This window comes from Dendropsophus ebraccatus, chromosome 2 (genome assembly GCF_027789765.1).
Source record: "Dendropsophus ebraccatus isolate aDenEbr1 chromosome 2, aDenEbr1.pat, whole genome shotgun sequence".
Classification (NCBI taxonomy): Eukaryota; Metazoa; Chordata; class Amphibia; order Anura; family Hylidae; genus Dendropsophus; species Dendropsophus ebraccatus.
In genome coordinates this window covers 32,497,785-32,514,193 of record NC_091455.1, presented here as the reverse complement: position 1 = coordinate 32,514,193, position 16,409 = coordinate 32,497,785, and the positions used below count along the sequence as shown (strand labels likewise).

The following is a 16,409-nucleotide window of genomic DNA, read 5'->3' as shown; positions in this document are numbered from 1 at the left end:
TGACGTGTAGTGCGCCTTGAAGCGATCCAGTATGCAGAGGCCGGGGTGATCAGGACAGGTGTCACACTGGTAAATGTTGTCCTTCCTGATCCCCCTGTTACGCCACACTCTGCACTTCTTCTGGGGTCTCCTGTTTTCCAGTGTGGGGGACGTCACCTGGAAAATGTTGTCCTGGTGCGATCCGGGGTCCTTCATATCCAGAAGCGCTGGGTCCGCTCCATGGCTGCTAAATATTAGGGCCCTATTACGGCTTCTGATATGTTCGGATCATGCCGCAAGCTACAGTAGCTCGGGCAGCGAGGGACCAGAAGAGGGGGTGCTGGTATAAAAGTTATCCCTGTACAGGTTGTAACCTTTATCCAGCAGTGGGAAGATCAGTTCCCGGACGATCTTCCCACTTGTTCCGAGGATGGGGGGGGGGGGAGGGGGCATCTGGGGGCATCTGGGGCTGGATTCGGGTGTCCCTTCCTACATACACTCTAAGGGTAAGTGCACACTGCGGAATCGCGACAGATAACCCTTCGTGCATTCCGCAGTTGGCACCCGCCGGCGGACTGATGCAGGCGCACGTCTCCGTCCGTGTCATAGACTCCATTCTATGCATGGGCGGATTCCGCTCTCCGTCCAACGTGTTCATTCTTTGGACGGACGATGGAATCCGCCCATGCATAACATGGAGTCTATGACACGGGTGGAGACATGCGCCCGCATCAGTCCGCCGGCGGGTGCCAGCTGCGGAATGCACGAAGGGTTATCCTTCGCCATTCCGCAGTGAGCACGTACCCTAAATCTGTAAGTGTACCCTGAGGTACGCTCACACAGTTTGTAGAATTTCACACCATACCGCCATCTCTTATTGGGACGGTACTGGCGGAAAAGACGTGTCTGGGGGGCAGCGTACGCTACGCTACCCCCAGACACGTCACTGGATGATGAGGATGATGAGGATGAATGGAGGAAAGAAGGATCCCCCCATTCATCCTTACTGGCTGTTTCGGTGTCGGAGGCAATAATAACGTATGCGTCCGACACCGAAAACACCCTGGGGGCCATCTTTATACGGGGACTAGTATATGGGGTATGTAGTGGTGTAGTGTCAAACTTTATTCAATGTAGTGTGGTGTAATGTAGTGTTTTTTTATGTATTTTTTACAGTAAGTATAAAAAAAAAAAACTACGCCAACAAAGGAGTTGCTGATAAATGCCGCACTTATGTGCGGCACTTATCAGCAGACCGTGGCAGTAGAATATAGAAAAAAAACACCCTACGCCAAAAAGGAGGAGTTGCTGATTAGCAACGCACTTTCGTGCGATGCTGATCAACACTCAGCGGCGATAGGGTGCGGAAAATAGAAAAAAAAAATTTGAAAAAAAAAAAAAAACTAAACTTTTTCTACATTCTGAACATCCCTGTAGCTGCTGGTAAGTGTATTACACATATCAGCCGCTAGAGGGCAGCAGAGCGCAAAATACGGAAAAAGCCGACGCTGGAGCCGAAAATAGCCGAGAGAAGCCGAACGTGACGTCACGGAGGAAGCCGAAGACCCGACGAAGACGAGGACGCCGCAAACCCGGAAGACGCCGATCAGGAGCCCGGGACAGGTGAGTAATGTACAAATACCTGCTCTGGACCCCTCGGCTACCTAGCTGAGGGGTCCAGGGCAGGTATTTACTATATTGTGGGACTCTGATCGCCGTGCCACTGGCCCGATCGCCGTGAACGGCCGGCCGGCCGTTCACGGCGATCGGGCCGGTGGCACGGTGACCACCATTACTTTTTACAGTAATGGCGGTCGGTGCCGTCCTCGGACAGCACCGACCGCCATTTTTTTCCGGGTCATCGGGTCACCGATGACCCGGAAAGGTTCCGATCGCCGCTATGGGCTGATCTGAATTGATCAGCCTATAGCGGCGATCGTAAGCACGGGGGGTGTTAACCACCCCCCGTGCCGTGAAGCTAAGATGGCCTGCTATGATTTATAGCAGGCCATCTTCCCCGACCGCTGTGTGTGAACACACAGCGATCGGGGAAACATCGGGCGTACCTATACGCCCGTTTGCGTTAAAGCCCAGGCAACGGGGGCGTATGGGTACGCCCGATGTCGTTAAGGGGTTAAAGTAACCCTTAATGTTTTCCATATGATAAGCAGAATAGACAGTGTGGCAGAGGATCAGAAGAGTAAGGAATGTTGCAAAACATGTTGCTGACTAGAGATTAGTGAACCTTGAGCACACTCGGGATCATCCGAACCCGAACACTCTGCATTTAATTACCGTGACTGACGAAGTTTGATGCCACCCTAATTCTGCCTGGAAAACATGGAGACAGCCATAGGCTATTTCCATGTTTTTCAGGACTTCTTCAGCTGCCATAAAACAGACAGGGCCTGCTGACAGATGAGGTATCTGACATACGTCACTGTATGACAATGACTGCCCTCTACACAACCATAGTAAAAGAAATATTAGGGAGTTGCTATTAATGCAATTCCCTAATAATAAATAAAAAAGCAGAAACATTTGGAATAAGGAATGAGAAGCTACCGGACAGGATGATCCTTCTGCTGCAGGAGAGGCTGCTGAGAGCCGAGGTGGTCTTTATGGAGCTGTTCTTTAAGCGATGGCCTTCATCACAGATAATGAGATCGAAGCTCAGCTCCTGGAATTGTTCTAGGGATCGCAGTACCATCTCATAGCTGATGATGAGCACCGAATATAGAGGAGAAGCAATGAAGTCTTCCACTTTGTGATCCTGGAGAGAAAGACATAAAATATTTACTACTAAGATTATGTTAAAGGTGATCTCTGGTGAAAATCTTTTTCTTTCAAATCAACTGGTTTCAGAAAGTTATATAGATTTGTAATTTAAAAATCTCAAGTTTCCACTACCAATCAACTACTGTATGTCCTGCAAGTAGCGATGTGGAATAGGAGCGTCAGAAGCAGACCGCTGCTATATGCTATGGGCTGCCCGGACGATCTAGTGATCACCCGGTGATGAAATGCCAGATGAGGTTTGGTCTCTGCAGTTATTGAGAATGTTGGTGACCCCGCCCTGTGACTTGACATGGTCTATACCAGGGGTCCTCCACTGGCGGACCGCGGTCCGAACCCGGACCACAGAGGCCAGCTGTCCGGACCCCTGCTGCAGCACTGCTCCCTGCACAGTTATTATGTGCGCTCATAACGAGCGCTCAAATTTACCGTGCGTCGGCGGCAGCACTGCCAGAGAGTGAGCCATTGGCTCCCTCCCTGTCAGTCACTCTTGTGGCCGCAGCGGTCACAAGAGGCCGCTCTCCCCTTCTGGTGCCGGAGCTCGAGTGACGTTACTGCGCAATGGAAGAAGTTTTACAAGCTGACCTACTGCAGCAGTGGCTCTTATTACAGGACCATGGTGATATCAGTGAGCTCAAGGGGAACCCATACTTTCACAAATGTGGTAAAGGCCGGATATTATATGGAGATAGGGCCCAATACTTTTATCCATTTAGTTTATACTTATAAATCTGGTCAGACACAGTCAACACCCATAAGGCTGATAAAATATTCCTAATGAACTCTCAAGCGTGCATGTTGTCATTGGGCAGGGGGGAGTAAGTCACTTATCTCTGCTAAGAACACAGGATGGGCAGGCTGACATTTAAATCGAATCTGTCACTAGATTTATTCCACCTTAAATAAGGGCAGCATAGACTAGTGACAAAAATGCTGAACAGATTGGTGTGCTACTTACATCATTCTATTCAGCCATTCTCCTAATATGCAGGAGAATAGGATTCTTGCCGCACCCCTCCCCCCGCCGTCCAGATGCTGATTGACAGTTAACTGCCTATACACAGCATGGATAGATAACTACCAATCAGCAGCTAGTGGGCGGAGTTTTCTGGTTCTCATGAATATCCAGGACTACTGGGCTCATGCACATAATAGAGAGGACTACTTATTGTCCATGTTATTCAGGAGGATATCTCTGGATCAGCTGCACAGAACAATGTAAGTGATCCATCATTCTATTCAGCTTCTCTGTCACTAGTTTATACTACCCTTAGATAGGACATCATAAACTTACTGACAGAGTCTCTTTAACTGATGAACTATGTAAAGTGCTGTGGAATAAGCATAACATATCCCATTATATTCCCCAGACATATGTCAGAGGAATATTTGCCAAACATCCTCAATACATACATTCAGCTAATCCAATTCAAATCAGGATCAGCCAACCGTAGTATATTGAGCTACCTAAGCGTCTCCTAGCCCAATGCTGATTCCTATATGGACTATATCCCGCACTATGGAAGAAGTTAGCTTCTGGTTACTAATTTAGCATAGACAAAGTATATTAGTGATTATTAATACCTGATCCACAGCAAATACTCTCATTCTCTCGTTTCCTAGCCACTTCTGAAATTCTTTCCTCCAGTTCTTTACCAGGCTTCCCGGAGTAACAATCAGAGCTCTCTTCAGAACAGGCTTCCCTCCATACGGACCTTGGCGTAGAAGGGTCCAGATCAGAGAGATACATTGAAGGGTTTTGCCTAGGCCCATCTCATCTGCAAGGATAGCTCCAAATTGCCCACTGACCCTATGCAGAAAAACATGAAAATCTCACTTCATACACCCCATCAGGAAATTCTGAGTTAATAGAGGTACAGTCCTCTGTTCTCCTCATCTCTTGGTCAGAGCAGAGGGCAGTAACAGTTTCTCTCATCCTGGAGGACCATCGGTATCTATAGAAGGTCCCCTATTCAGGACTGCACTATATTCTAGTAGTTACCCTTTAAAGAAGTATTAAAATGACAATCCTCCCTCCCTGGACCTTCACTTTCATGTCCGCACTGACACAGGAGGCAAAAGCACACCCAGCAACAGAGCCCATCCCCATCAAGGGGAAACACGGGCAACACGGAAACGGAAGGCCAGGGAACAGGCATTATAACAACATTTTGGAGCCCTGGACAATCCCTTTAAGTCTTTTGCTTAAAAAACTTCCTCTTACCTCATGCCCATAACACATTCATAAAGAAATAGGATCCCTTCTCTTTGATGGGGCCGCAGATGGACTGACACATAGGGATCCACCACCACGTCTACAACAGGAGAGCCGGATTTATTGAACATTTGCTGGTGATACATTGATGGTCTTGGCATCACTATAGAGTCTTAAAAGAAGATGGAAAACCTCGGTTTATAACACTGCAGTTATATTCTACATACAGTGGCGCTATGTACATAACATAATGTAACTGTACAAGAGCCCGTTCCCACGGAACAAAAGCTTTTCTTTATGGGAGGGCTCGTGCGCCTTCACTTCTGTCGCTCTCTGCCCAAAGAATTGTCGCCGAGGCGCGCAAGCCCTCCCATAGAGAAAGTGTCACACTTAGGCAGACGGTATTCCACCGCTTTTGCTCAGTGTGAACTGGCCCTAATGAAGGATAACCCAATGGAGCAATTCAACTCCATTCATTTCAAATGAACTGAGCTGCACAACCCACACCCAAACTGCGGACAAGAGAGATGCTGGAAAAAGTGACCATGTTTTCTAAGCTGAATAAACCCTTATCAACCAATCAAATCTGTTGGAAGCAATCTTTATTTCCATGCACCCATTTACACTACTGTATGTAGATACTGATGTAAGAGGCAAAAAGACAATGGGCAGGTTCAGCCATGTATACTTGGTGCGCTGGGATCATGTCGGGGTTTGCAGTTCTGAGGGTCTCTAGATGTGCCAGTGTCCTTGGTTTTATCTTTCACAGGGTTGGTGAATGGTTTTAGTGAGGCATAATCTGCCGATATCGGGGTGGAAGCCATGACCGCTGAGTGAAAACATCTGCCGCTGGTGTAATCTTCTGCAGAGATCACACCCATCACCTCGATCTCCTTGCCACCAATCATCAAGGTGTGGCCTTCCTCCAAGCTTTCCAGATCCTTCAGTTTGTACCCAGAACCTGTGAAGAATAGAAGTTATGTAAAATAACTCAGGTTATAGAGCAGGTACTATACTGGATAATATGGTCATAGATGGTCAGTCAGTGTGACATGAGTTCATCATCTCCTAAGGCTGGGTCCACATTACGTTTTTGCAAACAACTGGTGCATTTTTGTGCATCCGTTTTTTCCATTGATCTCCATTATGAAAAAAACAGATCAAAATGCATCCGTTTTTTCAAACGTACAAAAAAATGTGGTCGACTATGTTCAGTTTTGATCCCCTTTTTTTTTTTTTTTTTTTATAATGGAAGTCAATGGAAAAACGGATAAACACAAATGCATCAGTTTTTTGCAAAAACCGATGGAAAAAAAAACAGATTGCAAAAAACGTGTGAACCCAGCCTAACATCCAAGTCTATATTGTGGAGATTTTACCAGCATGTCCATTGTTCTTCCTATACTACACATTAAAGGGGGTAATCCCTAGATATCAAGCTATCCCCTATGCACAGGATAGGGGGGACCCCCACCAGTCAAGAGATTGTTGGTCAATTGCCCCTCTAAGTGAATGGAGTAGCAGTGCGCTACGTTCTGCTATGTCTGGAGGTTCCATAGACCGTTAATGGAGCAGTGGCCAAGCTTGCATACTACTGCTCTAGCACCTGAACATACTGGGAGTTGTAGTTCTGCAACAGATGGAGACTATGGACTCCATCAACTTAACCATGTACTTATGTACTGACACTGATGTGTTCAGTGGGCTGGATCCATACGACTATCAATATTCGCATTACCTTTTCCAATATCTTTGCCCTCCATGTCCTTTAATGTCACGGATCTTTCTCTGGTGATCAGGACTGCATCTCCTTCCCACTTCTTGTGCTTCTTCTTTGACGCTTTGCCCCATACCACACTGAAGTACTTTGCTGGGCGGCCGGGCTCATCCTCCTCACTTTTACCATCTGGAGCCTGATGGGCCACACGGGAAGGAGATGTAAATCCTATAGAGACAAAGCAGCAATGGATTCTGTAAAGAACAACTAAAAATAGTTGGATATATCGGATATGCAATGTAGTGACCAACACGGAATAGAAACAGATTTACAGTAGAGATTTGCTTAGTACTTAGAGAACTCAGGGTTATGCTATGTGTACAGTATATATGGGTTTATAGTGCAGGGTGTACAATATACATGGTCCTAGACAGCATACCAGAAAACTATTTTTTTACTATGCAAAAGAATAACTTTTTTCAATCTGGATAATAAATTTTTTTTAATCTGGATTTCCCGGTCATACACAAGATAAATGTCAGACACTCTTAATGGTTGTAATGCAATAGATCCACCAGCTAATATAATGTGGAAGCCCAGGTGTGTCTGTGGTCAGGGTATAAGGATCGGGCACGCTGGATTTCCCAAAGGTCTTCAGAATTTGAGGATACAAAGAACAACATTTGTTAAACTAAACTCCTGCTTTAAGAGGGTTGTGATCTTATAGCAATCCTTGTCCTTGCGGCAAAATACTAGAGGTCTTCTCTAAAGTGTGACACGTTATGTTGGCTTATAAAAATTGGTCCTAACTATCCTTTAGATAAAAGTAGCAGTTTTATAAGGAGACAACCCTCTCTCTATAGGCACCAAAGCATAGAATGATAGTGTTGATTTGTCTCCTGAATGCAATTTCTAAATAGTCTTCATTAAAAATGTTCTACCATTTAGTTGCTACTAAGACTAAAACATAAATATAGTAGGTACTTTCTCATATTACAGACAGCAGCAGGAGGGGGGTCAGGGGTTAATGGAGGGCAGGGTTATGGACCTTACATGTTCTTTCCCTGACAGTCACCAGCCAGAAAGAACCCTGCCCTGAGTTTTTTGCAGCTCTCCCTTTTGGTAAGGTAAGATGCGTGGTAGTTGGGCCCCCCTGACTTAGAGGACATTAAAGGGGGAACTCCACATAACTAATAAACAGCTGCAGGAAGGGGTGTGTGGGGAACATAATAAAGAATTATACTTACCCGTACCTATGCCTCCACAGCGCTGCATCTTCTAGCTCCTGCAATGCCGTGACCCAACTCAGAAATGTCCACATAGCCAGTCAGTGACTGAGGTGAGACGAAACTGCAGTCACTGACTGGCTGAGTGGGTACTTTCCCTCGGGTCGTGATGTAGCAGAAAGCCGATAAAAAAAAATTAAATCCGCTGCACTGCGGTGGCACAGGGACGGGTAAGTACACATACTTTAATGTTCCCCCCTAACCCCTGCATGTAGTGGATTTTTACTTGTGGCCCGGAGTTTTCCTTTCACCTCTGTTCTCATGATCTCAGTAGTCAGACCCCCATCAATCAATGACCCCTATGCTGTAGATAGAATAGTATTCTTGTAGATGCAAGTATTCTTTATTCTTCTGAAAACAAAGATGGCTTACAGATCGGAATTTTCACATTTTCCAAAACTTAATAAAGTCACATTTATATATATAAAAAAAAATATTTAACTTTAGAATTACAAAAATGTATAAAGCAGATAGAATACAAGATTGTTTTAATTCCTGGAATGAGAAACATAAATAAATGAAATAGTTTACAAAAAAAACTTTCTGTAGCTGCGATTTATAGTATTTTCTAGGAAAAATGTGCTTTCTGTACATTTATCATAGATTATGGAACAGTACTGCAAAGATGGAAAAGGCTCCCAGCCAGGTTGCCGGATGCATGTAGGAAAGTGGATTTTATCGCTTTGCCTGTTAGGATTAAAGGGGTCCTCAGACGTATTGATAACATTTAGTGCAAAACTTGCTGTGTGCCAAGAGCAGATCTACGCTTATAAGACGAACCTGTTTGCATAGGATCACATGCCTTGTCCATGTCTGAAACAAACATACTTGTGTATTCTAAACAATCCCTGTAAAGGGCAACCCAGATTTCAAACACTCCAAAGTTAATCCTAAAAGTTAAAGTACAAAAAAAAAAAAATAAATAAAATTCGAGCATGCTGAAGTCTTATCTTTCAGCATTTGATTACCGGTGGCTGAAGCAGTTGGATGCAGCCCTAAGGAGTTCTGGAAATAATGGATACAGTCTACAGCTGTATCCCTGTTTTCCAGGCAGCCTTAGGGCTGCATTTAACTGCTTCAGCCACTGGTAATCAAATGCTGTATGCTCAGGTTCAGACTAACCTGAGCGTGATCTCTATTTAAAACTTCCACCTCCCTATTAAAGGTAAATTGTGAGTTTCCAAAACTATGATGGAAGGTTATAAAAAAAAAAAAAAAAAAGTTAAAAGTTTTAAAGGCTGAGGTTGCACTACTTCTGCAGTGATGTTCTAACACCGGTGGATCCAAATCATCATCATCTATATTACATTCTAGTGGCAGTGGTGTGTAAACATTCATGTTGACAGTGATGAGAACAGTCAGACCTGTACAGGTTATAAGAATCTCAGTAGTGCAGCTTTAAAGTCTGGCATTTTTTTCAAAAGAGCCAGGGAGAAGGTGGCTGAACATAACATGCACCTACCTCCCCCAAATCCTTTTCTGGGGTCCCGCTGTCCCCTATTGGATCGTGGACGAAGGTCGTGAACTGTTAGCCCCACTCAGCGGCAGAGACTGGACCCCACAGCAGGGCTGACGGGTCACAACCCGGCTCCACACTCTGACTGGTAACTGGAGCAGGAGACAGCGAACCCGAGTGATGGAGCTGGGAGGTAGGTGCATATTGTTATGTTTAGCCACCTCCTCCACGGATTATTTAAAAAACGCCAGACGCTGGACTTCTCCTTTAAATGAATAATCCTATTTCAGCCAATATAGCTATATTTGTAGAACTCAAGTTAAAGTTAAAAGTACCACCAGGCCCAGGCTGAAGCACTGCAGGAGGGACGACCCACCCCCAGTGGGAGGAAACCCCCGCCCCTCTAATGTGGCTTCATAGATTCTAATGGAGCCCCTCCCACTGGGGGTGGGTTCGCCCACCTCCAGTGCTTCAGCCTGGGCCTGATGGTACATTCCCTTTAAATATTTTCCCAAATACATTTATTTACCAAACTTGTCTCCTCCTGATATGCCGCTTTTTCCATTACAAATGTTGACAGCTCGTGATCTAGGTTACTGACCACCACTCTGCTCTAAAAGCAATGTTTTTGGAGTGTATATCAATATAACGCCATGGTATTAATAAATAAATTTCCGGCGCATAAGAACCTTTTTAACCCCCGAAAAATCTAATTAGAAGTCGGGGGTCGTCTTATAAGCCGGGTATGGTAACCCCATACGGTGGGGTGGCTCAAAAATGCCCGCATCCCCACTGTATGGAGCGACCACTATAAAAAAAAAAACAAAAAAAAAAACAGTTAACTCACCTGGGGCCCGTTCCTGGCGCAGGCAGTGTGACATACATTGCCTGCGCCAGGGATCCCCCGAAGCTCTTCCGAGCGTCTCATGAGAGACGCTCAGCTGCTGGGAGAGCTTCGGGAAAATGAAGGAGGCTCCGGAAGTACCCAAAGCCTCTGTCACTCTCCCGAAACTCTCCCGGCAGCCAAGCGTCCAAGATGCTCGGGAGAACTTCCACATTACACTGCCTGCGCCGGGAACAGGACAGGAGACGAGCGGAGGCTGGGAACAGGCCCCAGGTGAGTTAACTGTGTTTTGTTTTTAATTTAGCTGCTGTTAACCCATTAACCCCTGTGACCGTTAAAATTTTCCGGCGTATAAGGCGAACTTCTTACAATCTTCTTCAGCGGTCGTCTTATACGCCCAGTCACCTTATACGCCGGAAAATACGAGATTATATTTATATTCATATCTCTATATCTATACACACACACACACATATATGTTTCAGGACAACTACTGTAGATCCACTTTCTTCCAGAGACCGCACCGCTCACTTCCAGTTGAGATATGATTTGCAATCAACCTCTATTCACTTCAATGGAAGAGTAAAAAATCACCACCCAAACTGGAGACAAGAATGATGCGGTCTCTGGAAGAATAAATATATTTCCTCAGCTTGCAGGGGGTCACTTTTAATCAGCTTATATATATCAAGAATGGGTTGTGCAAAGCAGAGCACCCCTTTAAATGTAAGAGGCTTTTCAGAATTTTGCCAGGTTGGTGATTTTATTTTTTCCCCATCAGCACATAGGTTGGCAGGTACAGATTCAGCTTAAAATAGGCCCTCAATTATTTAAAAAAATAAAATAAAAATAAAAAGTAAAAATAAGGTCAAAGGTTATCCAGTACAGCGTCACCCTTGTCCTCAGGTTGTATATGGTATTACAATTCAGCTCCATTCATTTCAACGGAACCGAGATGCAAAACCCGTATCCAAACTGTGAACGGGAGAGGAGCTGTTTATGGAAGAAAGCCGCCATGTTTTTCTAAGCCCGGATAACCCCTTTAACCATAAAATCAACCCTGATGAAATCGTACGCATCCCTGGCTCGCTGAGTTCAATACCAGAAAGATTACAGTCCAATTTAGCACTGCAACACCCAGACCGCAGCCTCTACAAGTTACTATACTCCGGCAGGTCCCGCCTGAGTTTTAACGCCTTTAACCTCTCCACTTTAATTTTAGATTTGAGCAGTTCCTCTTCTAGATGCTGCCTCCTCTTCAGGCATTCCCTCTTCTCCTTGATATAAAGTCCATATTGTTTCTGGTTGTGTAAAATGATCTGATGCTCTTTCTTTACCAGCTGCAACGTCTCTGGGCTGCAGGCGCAGGTGGTCCTCAGCCGCGGGCAGCTCTGACTGAAGCATTCTTCTATCCTCGGAAGCGGCGGAGACATGGACAAGTTTATATCCACCGAGGAGAGGGAAGGAGACACCGATCTGTCTAAGGTTTGTTCAAACTCCAGGTCCTCGGCATCTTCAGATATCACCTCTGCCCGCGGAGGTACCAGTAAAGCTGGCGGCGGCTTCACGTCTTCGTCATCATGCTCCAGCTCCACAGTGACGGTCGAGATGTGATCCGGTAACGGTGGTGGCAGGAGGTTGCTGATCGATTCTGGTTTCGTATTTTTCACCTCACTGAAATTAAAAGTAACAAAAATAAAAATTATAAAAATTCACATCTTTCCCACATACTCTGCTCCCCCCTCGCATGCATTCAGGCCCTGCGGCAGTCCTCTTCTTCCTTCTGATGACATTTTGTGCCCGCTCTGCCAATCTACAGGCTAAACCAATAGTTCATGCAGCCCAAAAGGTCATCAGAATAATATTTATTTGGATGGTGCCAACAGATCCCGCAGCGCTTACAGCAGTAAAGGGGGAGGGGAGTATGTAGGCCTCTTTTTCATTGCACAAGGTGGCATATAACAATTTATTTTTCCCCTTCGAGGTTAGGATGCGGTCCCATACATTCTTCTTCAAGCCTTACTTATCATAGAGGACAGCTGTCGTATTTGGAAGGGGGGGGCTGTTGTTAAACTACAGGGGTAAAGGGCTGACCTGCTTGGTAAACCAGCTCCATTCTCTTTGATCACCATTCGTTTACTGACCCTAATACAGTGATCATGTGGCCACGGATGCGTGAAGGAACGATCGCAAGATCATAGGTGCGGCCCTTTGCTTTAATCAGCTGTCAGTCAGCGATTTTGAATTGGATCTAAGTTGATTGATCAGTCAACAAGAAATTGCTTGTTCACCAGCTGATCGCTAGTCCTATCACCTGGACCCATACTGGATTGATTATTGACCAATGTAACCTCCTCCTGTCCCTTATCAGGACATCTGGCTGCTGGAGACCTTTGGTCTATTTAGTTCTGGCAAATACGTGTGGCTATAAGCGTGTCGTATGAACTCTGCACGGCCTGAACTTTTATTTCTAACTAGGTTTGTGTGTCTTCCGGTCAGAGATTTTTAGCCACAAAGCTGAATTTTTATGCAAATTGTTTTAAAACTATTGCATTAGCATAAAGCGCCACAATGTGCCAATTGTCTCCAAAAATGCAAGAGTACGGGGGTACGAGATCAATCGTTTTTATAGATTTCACAATTAAAGGGTTAAGTCACGGTGACATCTGTAACAGAATGATTCTCCGTGCGGCCGGCATCCTGTATGTAGCATATAATATAGATTTAGTTTAGTATACACATGTATCATAGGTATTTCCAAAATAAATGGTAAAATACACGGAAGTGGATAAGAGATGGGAGCCGTGGAGCAAGGCCGGCCTGGGAACCCCCTTGTCGTCCCCCCATCCCCCTACCAGCGGCTGAGAATAGCAGCGGCCCACCACCAGTGCTGGGATTGGCCGCTCCGCCAGCTTTATATCCTAGGACTGGAATTTCAGGTTTGGACTGGCTTGTGGGATCTGCCGGCTCCATTCTGCTGACTGCGGCTTTACACTATCTGCTATGTAACCGCTTCTGGTTTTTCTGTTCTCTCTTTATTTGCATGTAAATTATTTCAGCCTTGGGCTTTGTATAGAAAACATTAAGCCGCTCCCAGCCACATGTACCCGCACCCTGCAGTCTATGACATACGGACGTTATACTGCGCTAAATGCAACGGTCAATTACTTTAATATCTATATGGCTATTTTCACAGTATATATATAGGTAGGATGACACCCTGACAGATTGTATTCAGAGACACTGCTCATATATAACAACAACATATACTGTGCGGTATACGTCAGACCTGCATCCTGCGGATTAGCCCTATCCAATGGGGCTTATGGTGACACAGTATGTGACGTCACTTTTGTGGATGTGCAAATAGATGCAGATTCCTATTGAAAATAAACTGGGAATTGGCCTGGGTTTTGATGGTTTCAAGCTGAAATTCCACTCTGAAAACAGCGCCCCCTCTGTCTGCAGGTTGCATCTGGTATTGCAGCTTAAAAGGGTTAACCCAAGATTATTAATTATCTCATTGTTAAGAGGATAGAGGGATAACTAGCCAATCAGATGGGGTCCCTGCAATGAGAAGATCACAGATGTCATTTCATCTAAGTGAATGTAGCCACGTCATTCACTCTCTATGGGACTCGTGAACGTTGCTGAGCACTGAATGAAGGTCCCATAGGCAGTGGATGAAGTAGTGGCTGAGAATGCATGCTACTGCTCTATTCTCTTGGGGGGATTCCCAGCGGATGGACCCCACCAACCACATATTTATCCCCCTATCCTGTTGATAATGGATAACTTAATCTTAGTATAGCCCCTCTAAGGCTGGGATCACACAATGTAAAAATCACGGCCGTCTTCTATAATAACCACCGTCATTGCAAAAATAATGGCTGTTATTTTAAAGCTAAAGGACGCTATTTGCATAAAGACGGCTGTTATTTTTACATTGTGTGAACCCAGCCTAACGGCCATAATTTAACTTCACTTCCACCCTATGATCATTAGGGATGAGCGAACCGGCCAAGGTTTGGGTTCGTATGAACCTGAACTCTCGGCTTCTGATTCCCGCTGTCTGTCCGCTCTATGGAGAGGGTGCATACAGCCTGAGGATCGCCTAGAAAACTGGGATACAGCCTATGGCTATATCCCAGTTTTCCAGGCAGTCCTGAAGGTTGTATCCACCCTCTCCATAGAGCGGACAGACAGTGGGAATCAGAAGTTGAGAGTTCAGGTTCATACGAACCCAAACCTCAGCGCGGTTCGCTCATCTTTAGGGTACAAACACACACACTGTATATGCAGCAGATACGCAGCAGATTTGATGCTGTGTTCAGTTATTTAGATCTAATCTGCTGCGTATCTGCTGCGTATCGCCGCAGTAAATCCAGTGCTGCGGCCGGTGGCAGCGACTGATCATAAAGCCAGAAATGATAGAAAATTATCCTAAAATTCCCAACCCATAGGATAGGGGCTGATCGATGGGGGTGGGGGCCCAGTGATCATGAGAACAGAGACCCTCCTTAAGATTCCCAATCCATAGAATAGGGGCTGATCGGTAGGGGTCTTCTCTAAAATTCCCAATCCACCATACAGGCTAATCGGTGGTGGGGGGGGTCCCAGTGATTATAATAACTAAGGACCTCAGTAATATCCGCTGGTTGACTGGTGGGGGTCCCAGTGATCGCTGTGAATAGGACAGACCACCACTCTCCCATAGACTATGAATGAGGCTGTATTTGACCTGATCAAATAGGGACAAGGTAAAGCTTGGGAAAAACGACAACTCCCAGCATGCCTGGGCAGCCTTCGGCTGCCCAGGCATGCTGGGAATTGTAGTTTTTCCCCCAGCTGGAGTGCCACAGGTTGGTATGAGGTGATCCTAGCCCTCTAATAGACTGTCAGCACTCTCTCCCCCCAGTCAGCAGTCACTTACTTGGCAGCTCCGTTGACGACGTTGCCGAACTGCGGGATGATGTCGAGCAGCTTCTTGGTGGCCTCGGTGAGGGGGCCGTCAGGCGCGCTCTTGCATTGCAGCAGCTCCTGCTTGCCGTGCTCCTTGAGCCTCTTGTAGAGGGTGCGCAGGCCCTGCGGGGTGCGGGGCGGCCTCCCGGGCCCCATAGCATTGTACTTCTCGGCTATGATCTCCCAGCAGTTGTTCTTCTCTATGATGACGGAGTGCTTGTTGGTGTGCTCCTCCAGCACCCCTATATAGGGCCGCACCAGCTCCAGCAGGTCCAGCTTTTCAAACACAGTGAAGTTACACGATCTCGCCTTCATGGCTATAGGCCCCGCACTCCCAGCACGGCACATAAAGGATCGGGCTTAACTAGGTTAGTCTCGCTTAGGCCTACGCCTACAGGGGAGGGTTTAGTAAAATTCCTCCGGCTTAATCTGACACGGCTCCAGGAAGTCGGCTTTAAAACACAGGTCTGACCTATAGTAGGGCTATAGCAGGGGGGCTCGGGGTTATACTGAGATCACAGCCAGTCCTAATACACACACTACTGCGCTCAGCGTTTTATTAACTCGACGGATAACGGCAGCAGCGGCGGGCGATGATAAAGTGTCCCTGGGCCGCCGTCCCTCACGGCCCCCCTCAGCCGGCGTGTAAGCTTTGGCTTATTTGCATAATGCTGGTCCTGCTGTCAATCAAGGGGGCTCGGCCGTTTAGGTCCCGCCCAAGGCTCAGGACTCGGCTGTAAAGCTCGGCCTCGCCGCGGTGGATTGTGGGGGAAGTCCGGCGGCGCCATTGTCGTAGCGGCAAAAAAAAAAAACAAAAACGCAATGGACTTTAACCCGTTCGCGAATATCGCGAGGATGCAACGAGGGTGAAGATCAAATTTAGGACGGAGGGTCTTAGAGGCCTTTGTTGCCCATAGCAACCAATCACAGCGCGGCTTTCATGCTTCAGGCGGGAAATAAGAGAAAGGAGGGCTGCGCTGATTGGTTGCCATGGGCAACAAGGTTTATTGTCTTTAGGAATCACCAGCCATAGTGACAGGCAGGAATGGCTGATAACAGAGAACAACAACGGGAGGTTAAAGGGGTTATCCAGTTCTACAAACACAAGGCCACTTTCTCCCAGAGACAGCCCCACTCTTGTCTCCAGTTTGGGT

The 16,409-nt window shown here is 46.3% G+C and overlaps 1 protein-coding gene across 5 annotated transcripts in view; it reads right to left on the bottom strand.

Moving 5' to 3' along the window:
• Positions 1 to 16,409, bottom strand: part of LOC138783069 (DNA repair and recombination protein RAD54B-like) — a 42,367-nt gene that overhangs the window by 13,198 nt on the left and 12,760 nt on the right. For 3 of the 5 annotated variants that reach the window (XM_069957290.1, XM_069957291.1, XM_069957292.1), the window contains exons 4-8: positions 6,729 to 6,935; positions 5,679 to 5,951; positions 5,000 to 5,162; positions 4,360 to 4,585; positions 2,545 to 2,752 (exon numbers count right to left, since the gene is read on the bottom strand). In XM_069957290.1, the coding sequence (XP_069813391.1) occupies positions 2,545 to 2,752; positions 4,360 to 4,585; positions 5,000 to 5,162; positions 5,679 to 5,951; positions 6,729 to 6,935 (1,077 nt within the window). Of the gene's footprint in view, positions 1 to 2,544; positions 2,753 to 4,359; positions 4,586 to 4,999; positions 5,163 to 5,678; positions 5,952 to 6,728; positions 6,936 to 8,466; positions 11,968 to 15,226; positions 16,290 to 16,409 lie in introns of those variants that run through there. The other 2 variants (XM_069957293.1, XM_069957294.1) reach the window with 2 other exon arrangements.